General features: G+C 52.7%; 6 protein-coding genes across 6 annotated transcripts; 2 read left to right on the top strand and 4 right to left on the bottom strand.

Moving 5' to 3' along the window:
• Nucleotides 1-26: 26 nt before the first annotated feature.
• Nucleotides 27-947, bottom strand: J4E82_005632 (uncharacterized protein; the record flags this gene model as incomplete). The annotated part of the gene is made up of 3 exons (XM_051731894.1): nucleotides 27-587; nucleotides 643-758; nucleotides 812-947. 3 exons carry the CDS (start codon nucleotides 945-947, stop codon nucleotides 27-29), a joined length of 813 nt encoding a protein of 270 aa, XP_051588384.1.
• An 846-nt stretch (nucleotides 948-1,793) lies between these two features.
• Nucleotides 1,794-2,769, bottom strand: J4E82_005631 (uncharacterized protein; the record flags this gene model as incomplete). The annotated part of the gene is made up of 3 exons (XM_051731893.1): nucleotides 1,794-2,385; nucleotides 2,439-2,558; nucleotides 2,606-2,769. The coding sequence occupies 3 exons, from the start codon at nucleotides 2,767-2,769 to the stop codon at nucleotides 1,794-1,796; spliced, it is 876 nt and encodes a 291-aa protein (XP_051588383.1).
• A 231-nt stretch (nucleotides 2,770-3,000) lies between these two features.
• On the top strand, nucleotides 3,001-3,812 carry CWC15 (complexed with cef1p; the record flags this gene model as incomplete). The annotated part of the gene is made up of 3 exons (XM_051731892.1): nucleotides 3,001-3,392; nucleotides 3,444-3,741; nucleotides 3,795-3,812. 3 exons carry the CDS (start codon nucleotides 3,001-3,003, stop codon nucleotides 3,810-3,812), a joined length of 708 nt encoding a protein of 235 aa, XP_051588382.1.
• An 830-nt stretch (nucleotides 3,813-4,642) lies between these two features.
• Nucleotides 4,643-5,294, top strand: J4E82_005629 (uncharacterized protein; the record flags this gene model as incomplete). Its single annotated transcript, XM_051731891.1, has 3 exons — nucleotides 4,643-4,799; nucleotides 4,905-5,105; nucleotides 5,215-5,294. 3 exons carry the CDS (start codon nucleotides 4,643-4,645, stop codon nucleotides 5,292-5,294), a joined length of 438 nt encoding a protein of 145 aa, XP_051588381.1.
• Nucleotides 5,295-5,722: 428 nt separating this feature from the next.
• J4E82_005628 (uncharacterized protein) lies at nucleotides 5,723-11,013 on the bottom strand (the record flags this gene model as incomplete). The annotated part of the gene is made up of 6 exons (XM_051731890.1): nucleotides 5,723-5,762; nucleotides 5,839-8,495; nucleotides 8,555-8,651; nucleotides 8,721-8,810; nucleotides 9,499-9,512; nucleotides 9,562-11,013. 6 exons carry the CDS (start codon nucleotides 11,011-11,013, stop codon nucleotides 5,723-5,725), a joined length of 4,350 nt encoding a protein of 1,449 aa, XP_051588380.1.
• Nucleotides 11,014-11,495: 482 nt separating this feature from the next.
• ECM14 (putative metallocarboxypeptidase ecm14) lies at nucleotides 11,496-13,334 on the bottom strand (the record flags this gene model as incomplete). The annotated part of the gene is made up of 1 exon (XM_051731889.1): nucleotides 11,496-13,334. One exon carries the CDS (start codon nucleotides 13,332-13,334, stop codon nucleotides 11,496-11,498), a length of 1,839 nt encoding a protein of 612 aa, XP_051588379.1.
• Nucleotides 13,335-13,592: the final 258 nt, after the last annotated feature.

Here is a 13,592-nt window from a genome sequence, read left to right as displayed (position 1 = left end):
CCCACACAAATTGTTTAGCAACCCACTCAAGTACTCTTCTTTCCCTCCAGATGCCACTTCATAACCTTCTCAAAGATTCCCTTACCATCTCCCTCCATGACATCTCCGTGACAAGGAATGATCCTGTTGAATCCCCACTTGTTGATCCTCTCCATACTAGCAGCGAAACCTGTCCTGTCCTTTGCGCTCGTTCCATACCAGATGGTGCGCTGCTGCCACTTCGCGTCGCCCTTGGTACCCTGCAAGGCCGTAAAGATCTTTGTCAGAATTCCACTGTTCGCATCAATACCCGTTTTGCTAAACTGCTCAGTAGCAGGCAGGTTGAACATGAGGTCTGCCTGGATGAGAGTACGGGTAGGACGGTGGTGGAAAACGAGCTCTTTGTTGATGTGCGAGGGGACGTACTCCCAGTCGAACTCGGCGTCGAACTCGGGAGATATGGACTCGACGCGCTTATTCTCGCCAAAGAGGATGGAGAAGGGGACTTTTTCGTCGTTTTGCTTTTCGCGCTTTTCGGGGAGGACGTCGGGGCCCATGACTTGCGCGTTAGGGTATTCCTTGTGCCAGGGACCAAGGAAGATGTGGTGCTGTTGACTTTGTTAGGGAAAGTTCTAGGTGCTTTGAAGGGCTTGAAGAGCTTACCTCTGCATCCAGGGCTGCAATGTACTTCACTTCGCCCAACTCGGATACCTTCTGCTTGACATCGTCGGTCAGCGCGACAGGAGAGAAGACCGCAAGAGCACCGGATTCGAGGCGCACTATTCGCGTATATTAGTAGGTGCTTGTGAGATGTCGACCGGGTACGGCATACCGATTGTTCCTCTTCCGCCAATCTTTATGCGACCGAATCTCCAAAAGGGAACTGATAGAGTGGTGATAACGCGTGGAACGACATCGCGTATCACCATAACGGCGGCCGGGTCGGACGGTACTAGTTTCGACGACATGTTGAGTTATGTGAGTGGTGGAATGCGCAACTGGAGAAAAGCAGTGTAAAAAAACAAGTGTTGTTGTGAGGATGCGCCGGATGCTTGGTATCTAAGATAGAAGACGTAATGCAGTCAGACCCTGAATGACGCAATGTTCAAGATCTGGAGTGAAACGACTCTAGGAATGCGACTCAATAGAATAGTGATTGTGTTAGATGGTAACCTATATATCATTACGAACGTCTCATTCGGATGAAGGATACGATTTTGTCCGCTCGAAAGGAGGGGGTTATGGCATGTGGGGAGATGTCATTCGAGTAAGGTGCTAGCTGTCGCGTGAAGCTGCAGGGAAGCGTGGGCCGAGGCGCCGCGATTCGACAGTAATTAGACGCGGTCGCGCTTCCAAAGGTTTGTCAGCTACGTCACCGCGTCACAAATTCAAAAGATCTAGACTTGATGTTCAAACATATCGCAATGTGCTGATGCAGTCGGATATCGCAAGAAATTCACAATATTATGATGAACTCGGGATTGCGAATTTGATCTGATTTTGAGTTTTGAGTTCGCAAATGTACATGTAGTATGGCCTAATCTGAACTGTCGTTGACATTCGCATGCTACTTCTAGAATTTGCATGTCGCGCTCTGGTCTTCGGCTTTCCCGGTAGCCGTTCCAGGGGCCAACTCATCACCGACCCACATCATCAGCGGGCCCACGGTGCATCCTTTTCTGGAAACTTTCCTGATGTATATAGAGGCTCGGCGGACGAAGTTGGGCCGCGCCACAGTATTTGGAAGCGTCGCAGACTGGCCATCTGGCCAGACTTGTAGTCTCTCGTAAGGTTGTTCTGCTTCGTGCGATGTCTCACCTGGCATTTTCAGCGCTGAGCTCTGCCATCAACCCTCCGGCATCCCTTGCTTTGGCATCCTCTTCCAATCTCTTCTGAATAAATGCACCCATCTCTTTGACCTTTTGCATTGCAACATTTGTGCAGTTCAGCAAAGCCAGTGGGTTGATCGTGGCTCCTCCATACTTCGCAATCTGACATATCTCGCCATGTTTGTTCATGGTAATGATAACCTCTCCCTGTCTGACTTGCTCTTCGGCCAAGTTTGCATCTACCAGGAATATTTCACCTTCGAAGTATGAGAAGGTCACGCAGAGCGGCTGATGGAGTATGGACAAGGGTATCGGTTCGCGTTCGCGTACGCTGAGGATTGTAGCTTGGTCGCCTTCTACCTGGACATCGGGTCGTCGGAAGTGTTGTAGTGCGGCCATGACGGCTATGCAAGATGCATCGATGAGTCCGCCATCATGGTCAATGATGTGTACATCTGCGCGGAGAGCGAAGCACTTCAAGCCAGCAATGATACATAGCGATTCGGTGTCGAGAGCGTTGGAGCGACGGATGGCTTTTTCAAGTATGCGCGAAAGGATGACTTCAGCATCTGTGGGACTAGCAACTCAGTCAGATACAGCGAAACATTGGTGGACTTGGAATATGTGTACCGGCCAACTTCGAAGGCTGGAGAAGCCATTGGAGAGAACTCTGTGACTATTTGGAAGATGCCGTCAAACTTGCGCTCTGGTAGTGGTGTCGTCACATCTACCGAAATGCGCGCAATGACCCTGAAGAAGGTTAACTTGCGCACTTAGATTCACAGGGTATGTTGTACCTCGTCTTGCCCAGTTGAACATCTGCGACGCCATACTCGTCGCCAAAGGTGAGCTCAAGCGGACGGAAGGCGTCGAATGCGCGTCGGTCGATACGAATCTGCTCCTGCAGCGCTTGCTTGATGAATTCGCGCTCATTGAGCGATATCTCAGCTTCTCTGGGCATCTTGACCTTATACGACAGGTACGTGAGGTTGTCGTTGGTGAAATCATAGCTGTTCAATAGCCATAGAAAATGATGCGCGGGGACCGGCGCCGATCCTTAGCGTGATTTACGACTTCGAGCTTCTATGCGCCATTTCTTTCACGCATCAACAACTCACCACCCCAACTACGCGCAAGACTTCCGAAACCCGTGCCAACTCAAAATCCGACCAATCCATAATAAACCAACACAATGACGACGGCCCACAGACCTACGTTCGATCCCGCACGCGGTAAAGAAGCCCAGCGAGGGCCCGCCTATCATCAGCGACTCCTACCAGCGCATACGACACTCAAACACAGACAACCAGGCCAAGGCGGCGATGCCGATGCTCAACGCGACCTTCGCGCCGAACTTCTCGAGGCTGAGGCGCGTCACATCGCGAAGAAGAACGGCACCTACGTTGAACCCGAGGCAGCAGCCGAGCCGAATGCGCACAAACGTCAGATTGATGCTGTACCAGCAGCCGAGGAAGGCGAGGAAGATGAAGCAGCTCAAAAGCGGCGGCGCATAGAGGTGTTGGAAAAGTTCAGGGACGTAGATGCAGACGACAGCAGCACCGAGGACGAAAGTAGCGATGAAGAGTAAGTGTCGAATCTGTCCTGGCTTTCAACCCCTTGCTAACAACGTTCCAGGGACGAAGACGAAGAGGACGAAACCGCGGCCCTTATGCGCGAACTTGAGAAGATCAAGAAAGAGCGCGCTGCAGCCAAAGCCAAGGAGGAGGCAGAACGCGCCGCAGAAGAGGAAGAACAACGCGAAATCGACGTCGCCCGAGGCAATCCTCTGCTCAATGCGAAAGACTTCACCATGAAGCGCCGATGGGACGACGATGTGGTCTTCAAGAACCAAGCACGAGGCACCGAAGACAGGAACAAGAAGAAGGAATTCATCAACGACATGTTGCGATCCGACTTCCATAAGAAGTTCATGGTATGTACCCCTTGAATGTGCCACGCATAACACTCACTAACACTACGCGACAGTCCAAATACATCCGATGAGGTCATCGCCTTTCGCAGTATTACTTATCCGACTTTCGAATATCATGCATTGCATTTGCGGGCGTTAGGGTCCTTGGCGCACAGGCTCTGGAACTTTTTAAGCAATCTACAAAGGAGTGTGGGATACCCCAGATCTTGGCGGGTATAAAGTAACCAGTGACGAGACGGAACCTAGCGGGATTCTTATCGCTATCTTGGATCAGCGGCGACGACCACCATTTCTGGATGTCAGCTTTATCTCTCGCCTCAGACCATCGTTACTAGGAATCGATCGAATGAATGGCATCTATCGAGGTCCAAATCTTGTTTCAAAATATGTCAGAGAGAGGCCTCGCCGTGCAGCAGAGGCAGACTGCTGTGTTTTGCGCGAAGAATAGTAGCAGGCGCTCCTTGAGCGGCTGTGGAAGCGTAACTCCGTACAGAACCGATAGCTGAACCTTGGGCCTAGTACGAGCCACTATCTCCTCCGGTCCACATAAGCGGAATTTAGCGTGCCTACAGGGAACACCAAGCACACCTTGGCCGGGTCTTCCACCCTCTTATAGAGCTTCTGCTGCAGATGATCTACGCCTCCCCAGCAAAGTGACCTCATAAGGCTTTTCCGCCTTTGCCAGATGCTTGTTCATGCTGGGGGCCAGCACACGGCAGATAGTAGAGAAGGAGGCGCAGATATTATATAGTCAATCAGAGATCTCTGTGAAACTGCCCAAACAGAAATACCATTCCAATTAATTCTACGTCTTCTCCACATACTCCTATTCTGTTCCCTATTCTCTAGAGATACACGCATTTACTCACAGTTCACCGCACGGACAACAACGACGACAACAATGGCAGGCTACGGGAACCGCACAGCACCAGACTACGCCGCAGAAGACCTCCAAGACCAACACACCAACACCCGTCTCGGCCTTATAGATTCAAATACCGCCTACCATGAGCCCCATGAAAAACACGGTTCAGGCATAACAGGTGGTGCTGGTTTCGGTACGTACCTGATATTTCTCCTCATCTGCGTCCAAGAAAAAACAGCCATGCCTATATATCTCTTTCAAGAGCCAGACGACTAACGATGCCTACCACCAACAACAGGAAACAAACGCTCCTCATCTACCCCTTCAACCGACAATTCTGAATTCCGCTTCGGCTCCCACTCAGATACGGCACCGTATTCAAACGCCACGCCCATGGGAAGCGGCTCCACGGGTGGTGCAGGGTATGGGAATAAAACCGGTGAGATGAGCGGGCCAGGTCATGATTCCATGATGGGCAAGGTGGTGGAGAAAGTCGGTGGTATGTCATTCCCTTTTTCTTGTTCTATCGTGGCGATGCTGTGGGTGGTGGTGTTGAGGACATCGGTTCCAAGGCATAGATGAGTTGCATCAAACTGACTCGATGACAGGTATTATGAAGAACGAAAAACTATCGGAGAAGGGAAGGGTGATGCGAGAGAAGGAGGGGTTTGGCAGTGTGCCGGAATAGGGCGGTATATTGTTTCCTACAACGGACTATTCGAAGCTTTATTTTATAAATGATTCTTTCTTCAGAGGAAGGGCGGGTGGGCTTTAATTCTAGTCCTAGCGGAGACAGCAGTGTCCATCATTTGGAACACCGCAGAGGATATTGTCCAAGTCACATAAATCAAGAACCTGTTCGCAGGTTTAGGACAACAGGCAATGTGAAATTGAAGTATTGTGTTGTAGCTTCGACTGTCCATATGTCCTAGCCACACAGTGTTTCTACTTGCCCAAGAGCGCGCGTACACAGCATGGACTCCTCACTTCCTTCCTCACTCTCTCCCTACACACAAGGTACTCCAAGAAATGCAAAACAGAGAAGAAAAGAAGAAAATTCTCGCATGCCTCGCAACGATGTCCACTGATGCAAAGCAGTAGCAGCCGCAAACAAACTTAATATATGCCTTGTGTGCGGTACTGGAAAGTATCGTAACTATCATCATGTCAGTAAAACCGCCGTTGTCATCCAAAGAACGAGACAAGGGAAACAAAAAAAGGGCAAAACTCACAGTCGGGTATAATAACTTCCCACACTCTTCGCGACCAGCTCCTCGACGAACCCTTCAGCCTCCTCCCTACTCAAATGCAGCATCAACCTCGCCCTTAGACTGTTCGTCACAGTCTGCGCACCCGCCTTGAAACAATCCATACTACTATTCTTACTCATGAGATCAACTAGCATAATCAGCCTCTCTGCATCCTTTCTCAGCGCCTGGAACGCCTTTTTACACAACGTCTTGAATTCTTCGAACGCAGAGCCTGTCACACCGCCTAGCACGTCAACGTAGTCTTGCGTTAGCTTGAAAGGCGCGGCTTCAAAACCCATGCTGCCGGGACTGTTGGACAACATGAAGCCAAAGTCGATATGGATGATGTGGCCCATGTTGTCGATGAGGAGGTTACCGTTGTGGCGATCTTTGAGCTGCAGCACGTAGCAAATCATGCTGTAGGCAGCGAGGGAGCGGGCAAAGCAACCTACACCCGCAATATAAGCTTCCGAGTCTGGTTCGCCAAAGGTCTTGAGCCAGTGATCTTTTAGAGTCGCGATGCGTTTGCGGGGGTTGGTGCCTGCTGCTATGCTGGCTAGTGTTAAGCTTCGCTTCAGTGAGTGGAGAGACACGCCGTTTGTAATGGTTTCGATGAGTCCGCAGGATTCGCCTGTGACGAGGATGCGCATGCGTTTTGTCCAGACGGGTACATTTGCTTCTTCCCAGATCTTGGTGCAAACGTCGATGAGCTGGCAGGCAAAGGCTTCTTGACGTAAGTCGGCACCTGTCTTGACAATGACACTGATGAGATCCCAGTTCTTCATGTGGCCGTATGGTGAGGACCGTCGTATCCGTTCTCGTTTTGCACTCCATTCTTCACCGAAAGTCGCGGCACTGGGGTCGTCACGGTCACCCTTCCGCCGCATACCACCCGTCTTGAGATCATTCTCCATACGAGCTGCACCTGCACCCGAGTTGGTCGCGACCGGCAGACCATCTTCAAGCTCTTCTGGTTCGCCTGTGATTGCTGTTGGATCTGATTCTGCCATGATTGTGTCGAATGTTGGTCCCTGATCCTCGTTCAAGAAGTTTTGCTCTTCCAATGTCTGCATACTAGCAATGATCTTGGCTTTGATGGCTGCCACCTCGCCCTTTGGCCGTTTTGCGCCGCTTGCTTCAAGTTGTGCGAGCATTTGAGCAGCAGTGCGCATGTGGGTTGCGAGGGCGGAGAAGTCTGGTTGGTCGACAGCCTGATTCCGTGAATTGAGGTTTGCTGGAATTGTCATACGCCTGATAGGGCCAGGGCTGTTCGATCTGCTGATTTGCGAGTCGGACGTTCGTGGCGTAGAAAGGGTAGCCACTGAAGATAGAGTGTTCGCTCCGCTTGAAGACCTTGGGGCCGTGGCTTTCCCATTGGCGGTTGCACCAGGTAATGTCACGCGCGCCATTCCAGACGCAATGTCGTTCTCATCCATGTCCTTGATGAGTGAGGTACTACCCAGGTCTCCAGTAGCAGGCTCGAACACACTGTCGGATCCGTTGGGTGGTGTGCGATCGAATGCAAGATACTCGGCATTGGTGATGTCGAAAAGACGTCTTCTCGAGGTGCCTTTCTCTAGCATCAACTTTTCGAGCAACTGCTGGTTCTGTTCAGTGTCTGGGTCGAAATCAAAATCCTCCTCCAGAACCTCAACCATGAGCAGGTAAGGTACTCGCTCTGCACTGTTGAGACTAGTTGATTCCGCAGGGTTTATGCGCACTATACGGTGATGCTGGCTTTGCGATGGGATCCCGTCCTTGAGAGTCGGAGGCGATAATAGAGGTATGTCTACTTCGGCTGGCAAGTCCTGATCTATCAATGCTAGCTCAGCTCTCAGCGCGCTCAACCGTGCGGGTTTTGGAACAACAACCAAGCGATTTGAGATGTCCTCGAGAGCGCTCAGGAACTGAGTTTCGTTGCGGAAGTAGTTGGATCGTAGAAGTCGAATTTTCTGGGTACGGGTCAATGCAGTAGGTGTAAGAGGCCTTGGTGGTAGTCCCGACTTGCGTAAGCCATGTTGAAGTGGGCCTGGTCCTAAACCGGCAGTCGCTGGGGGAGTAGGGAGGGGGGACGATTTGCCGTCTCGGAAGTCGGGTAACGATGACGAGCTGAGCCGGGCTTCTGATGCTATTGACAACAATGAAGGGCGGTGTTGCATCGAAGGGGCCCGTTGAGCAGCTGGTGGCCGCGCTGCCGCCTTCCTTAGCTCTTTCGGGTCGCGGGGTCGCGAAGATGAAGCCTTGATCGAGCGCCCATCTTCGGGGTCTGAGTGCTGGGCTGCTACCCTCTTCTCCTTGCTTCTTGACGATCCTCCAGTGACAGTCTTGCTCCTTCCGACCTTGGCTGTCTGCACGTTATCCGAGATGATGTCCTCGACGGGTCTGGGTTTCCGCGCCTGCGCAATTGCCAGAGGGCCGGCGTGAGCTGGGAGAAAGGGCGCGGCTATGCTCGCAAGGACCAGACTAGAGAGTACGGTGACGGGGAGTACGTTCTCCTTGATCTTCTCTCGGCGCTGCGGCTCGGCGGATCCGAAGACGATGCGCTGGACCCTGTTGTATATTCGGCGACATGTCTTGAAGGCGATGGAGTTGGGGGCGCTTGCGAGATCGTGGAGATATGTCTGGAACAGCCAAAATGTCTAGAGGGCAGAGATTAGCACCCGCAGCGGCTAACAAGACACGGTATCCGCAAGCCCACCAGAAGCGCGCCGTTGACCGACTCCTCGCACAAGTCTATTATGAATTCCTCCAGAGCCATGGACTCATTGTCGATGCTGATGAGCAGGTGACATAGCCTGTGCCCCGCGTATGTAAGCTAGCTGTTCATGTCGTCGTAGTAGTGGAGTGGGCTCGCGGCGACGTACTGCGGGAGGAAGAACTCGAGCTCCTCGTAGGCGAACTGGCGCAGCTTCGAACAGAGCACATAGTGGATTCCGACGTGATCTGCATACCGGCTGTTGAGATATTTGATGTCAGTCTTGGCTCCCAATGCGGTGGTCTCAGTGAAGGGACAGGGAGAGGGAGGGCGCGGCGGCGGTGCTGCGGGCAACGGTGGCTTCGGGGAGCGGCAGCGACTCACGCAAGGTATGCTACTGCGAGGCTCGGATCTTGGTTGAAGTGCTCAGATTCTATAAAGCGCTCTAGCAGATTCCAACTCATCTGGGACGGCTCATTGGGGCTCAGTACGGGTGGAGGGCGACAGCATGCGGTGAAATGCTCAAAAGGGTCGCATAGGGAAAGATGGGGCGCGACAGGGTTCAGCGGGCGGAGATGACCAGCTCCGCCTTGCTTGGGAAGATAGCTTAACAATGCGATCGTCCGCCTTTAGTCTTATATTACTTTCTCGCCACTAACCCGTCCTCTTGACGTTCCCATTCGCAATTTCGCCTCCGTGACATCCGCCCTTCGTTATGTGAGGAACAATACCAGAAACGGAAAAGGAAACACAGATACCCGCAACCCAACGCCGTGCAATTGGCCTTTGCAAGAGGCCCAGACCTGTTCGCGCGCACTGAGCAAAATATCGTACACCAGCAAATATATACAGCGGGCACGTCGGATTAGTCCGCTGCGTGCAAGTCGACAAAAATGTTAATAGCAGCCACCAGCACCTCAGCAAAAATAAGAATAATGACGATCCACTCAAGCAATTCGCCCTGCATCCAGTTAGCAAAACACTTGTACATGAAACACGGCATTACTTACGTGCGTCACAGTCAGTTGGTCCTTGAGAACAGCAAGCAAGTCTCCAATGACGTTCAGTCTTTCGGTCAAAAGACTGACTCTCTGATCCATTTCCAGATAGCTTCTGACAGCTTGGTACACAGGGTCTAGCTGTGGCTCAGCCCACATAAGCTCTGGCGCGTCCAGAACCGATCCTTGTAGATGTATACTAATACGGAGGATGAACAGCTCTCCTATCTGCATGTTGATTTGCTTTTTGTTCAGGTTGATCTTGCCAGAGCTGGCGATCTCGGCCGGGATGTCTTTTGTCTCATCGATAGTGTTGTCTACTAGATCCTCAAAAAGCGATGTCTTGACACTCTGAGAAAGGCCGTGGCTGATGGCCAACTTGATCATGTAGTTCTTCTTGTCGCGTAGACTAATGAAGTCGTTGTATATCCGGGCCTGATACTCGCGCGTGTAGTAGAAATTGAATTCTTCCGTCTCAATCTCGTCTTTGCCGAGCTTGTCGACTTCGAACTTGGCTATTTCCTTCAAGAACTTCTTCTCTTCTTGCAATGTCATACCCCAGATGACAACAGTGCCATACTCGAACAAGAACACTTCCGGAGTATGCACGCGTGTATCGAAATCTGGCGCGTCCATTTGCGGATCCGAGTCGGCGTGGGTGATCGACGGCCGTCTAGGGCCAATGGCTTGCTCATTCACAATTTCTGGCGCATCGCCATCCTCGTGCAAGTCGATGAGATCCTGCCTCCTTCTCTCATTCTCGTGCTCCACCTCAATGGCGCTGTCCGAGAACCTTCTCGGCCTCTCTTCCGTAAAGCCGTCGAGTACAGCAGTGCTGCTGACGTCTTCTGGGCCTTTTGTAGATCCATAGTTGTACGGCGAGTATATGCATTCATCGAAGCGCTTCGGCGCGGCTCCTCTGATCTTTTGCTTGCCTTTCAGAAATCGCATCATTTCATCGAGCTTGTACGACGCGGCCGTGCAATATGCCGTCACTCTTGGTAGTCGCTCCCTGTCTGCCTTTCCTAGTCTGGCTGCATCTCTTCGCGCTGTAGGGTCCTTTATCCTGGTGTATTGCACATAGACATCGCGTCCGCTCTCTTCGTCTTCGGCTTCATCCGCGGCCGGGTCGGGAAGGAGCTTGAGTTTCTGGGCTGTCCTCGTCGTTCTCTGGGGACCGATCTTGGGCACCGACGCGGGGGGTATTCTGGCAGGCGCACCGGAGCTGTTCCTTCTCCGCAGCTTACTGTTCAATGTCGAAAGCATGGGCTGTCCACCCTGGGTAGTGGCACCATGGCCGGAAGCGGAGGCGCTGTGCGAGATTGACCGCGACGGTGGTTTCGGACTAGTCGATGTGACGGTTGGGTTGAATGTGACGGTTCGCTGAGGCTTGGGAGGTATCGCTCGACTTGAGCTCGACATTGACGAGACCAAGGGAGTCGTTTCGGTAGAGCTTGACGCCATGGTGATCAATTCCAGCCAAGGTGCGAATCAACAGCGAAGGTGAAAGTGTCACTAGAGAGAGAAGATGTCACAGTCGCAGATGCCCCGGAGTTCTGACGGCGCCATACGTCGGCGTTAGTGGATGCGGTTGGTGACAAGCGCGTAAGCTGTTTGTGTCGACGAGACTTCGAGCAATGACGTTGTAAGGATCTATGCTGAACTAACGGTCGCAGCACGGGCCTCCCACGTGCAAGAGAACGCTACCTGCATGGCGGCCGTTAAAAACCAACTTCCAGGAACCTGGATGTTGTGTGACTTCCAAGGTTCTTTTTAACGCCTTTGCGCTTGTGTGAGTTCGTACGAAGTTCGACCGCGCGCTTGCATTTTCAAGATCTGCATCGGACGCACTACGTACAAAAGCGGTTATGATTCGTCGAGCGTCTCTTGATACTGTACGCAATACGCGTAGGCAAGCTAGGGGGATATATTAAGTCAACTATCAGTTATAACTCCATGACCTCAGTCTCGTTTGCTTCTCCATTGTCCTCCATCTTAGGTTTTACAATTTGAGCTGGCTGCTCCTGGGTGATGATACCAACCTCTCCCAGCATAAAGCGGCCAAAGTACAACAACGCGTCTAGCATCTCCTCTCCGGTGGGTATAATGTTTTCTTTAGGAAGCAAAAAACCGTAGCTGCCGGTGTCTCTCAACTTAATCTGGTAAGAGTATCTGACCTTGAGCTCGTGGTAGAAAAAGTCCAGTGCACTGCCGCCACTGGACTCGATACGTGGAAGGATGGTCTTCTTCTGGTTGGCGAAGGCAACATTGCCCTCGCATGCAGAGTTGACCTTGTACGTTTGCCCTTTGCGGGACACGCGGATAGCTTTCGCCAGGCCAAGAGCGAGCTCTTCAAGGTCCTCAATCGCTGGGGGTTCCTCATTGCAAGAGTAACTATATGGGTACAGGATCTGTTGAGAGTATGAGTGCAGGTCTAGGAAACCAACAATTTCAACATTGTTGTTGTCAGTCTCGTTCCTCGCCCATTCCGCGAAGCGCGCTGATTCTGCGCCTTCAAACGGAGCGCTACCAGGATATGATTCGCTGCAGGGGTTCGATTGCAGAGAAGCGCCGTCCCATTTGAAAGGGTAGCTGCGGTCGAGGTCAATGCCATGGCAGAAACGAAGATTGGTGGGCTGGCGGTTCTTGCGCCATAGACGGTCGGTCTCCCAACTGTAGACGTATCCGTCTGGGTTTAGGGTTGGGACGAAGACGAAATCAAAGTCCTCCATGAGACGAGTCATTTCACGGTCCTTGCCGTAAGCGTTGACGAAGCTCCAGGCTAGGTAGTTTACGGTGCTTGTGGATATCCACTCACGCGCGTGGATGCCGCCGGTAATGAGGATCGTCTTCCGCGGCTTGGACGGCTCCTCGTTGTTTGTGGGGTGCACGCCAACACGCAGGGCAGGTATGTCACGGCCTTCGTAGCTGATTCCAATGTTGATTCGGCGGACGTGTGTGGTGAACATGGAAGCCATCAGGCTCATCCATGGGTTTATGACGGAGAGTGGCTGGTAGTCTTGGAAGAAGATGTTGCCCTTGCCTGATCGCGAGGACGGTCGGAGGTTCGAAGAGAATCGGTCGCTGTCAGAGGCAGGTGCAGAGTTGGGCGATGGGTAGGAGTTGAAGATTGCCTGTGCAAGGCCGATGTCTTGGAGGAGTGGTGCGTGGGAGTCCTTCAGCGATGCAGGCAGCAGTCCTAACAAGGAAGGCACCACGTCCTTGGATACCCGCAAGTCTGCCCAGTCCTCATTAAACTCCCATACGTCAAGGAAGAGGATGTCTGCTGCATCTGCCAGTGCCGAGGCTTCTTCGGCGGTGCCTATCTTGAACCTCAACACGACATCATCCCTATACTGCGCGACCAGCTTATCGCCCAGCGCATCGCGGCCAGTCTGCGCACTCTGCCCGCCCAAGCTCTTTTGTTGCTCTGGCAGTCGCCAGATGTTGCGTATGATCGCGTCGGAAAGCCGCCGCCATGGTCGTGGGGACGCATTGTGGGTCGAAGCATAGGTTCCTGCATCGTACGGAGACGGCGCTGCGTCGTGCGGGGCGGCCGTTGCCAGCTGTGGCCCGAGAAGCAGCAGACTCAGCAGAGCGCAAACGGGCTGGCGCATTGCGGGGATGGGTGGCCGGGCAAGCAGTGAGCCAACTATGTATGCGATGCTATGGTGGTGGCCAGCAAGCGCCGGGAAGAGGGTGGAGAAGGTGTCGTGTGCCTGAGCATAGCATGCCTGGAAGAAACGTGGGAATTGTGGCTGGTGGAGCTTGCGAGGCGCGGCCATTTACGCCAACGCTGCGCTAGGCACTCTCCACTGCGCTGCAGAGAAGACCAGTGCGCTCGTCAGTGCCTTGGTGACAGCTGATCTGCTACCCTTAGGCCTGGTATCCTCCCCCTATACAACATAGCGAGACACTGTGACGTCGACTGCCCTATCCAACACCTACGTGTCCAACGCCGTGCCCAGTTCTCGACCGGCTCTCACATCTCACCTCCCCGACTAATCCTAGCATCACTCCGTCAGCCTTGTGGGCGTGCCGCA

Source organism: Alternaria postmessia (assembly GCF_024291825.1).
Source record: "Alternaria postmessia strain BMP 2775 chromosome Unknown scaffold_30, whole genome shotgun sequence".
Taxonomy (NCBI): Eukaryota; Fungi; Ascomycota; class Dothideomycetes; order Pleosporales; family Pleosporaceae; genus Alternaria; species Alternaria postmessia.
The sequence above is the reverse complement of the archived record's forward strand: the minus strand, read 5'-3'. Positions and strand labels throughout refer to the sequence as shown.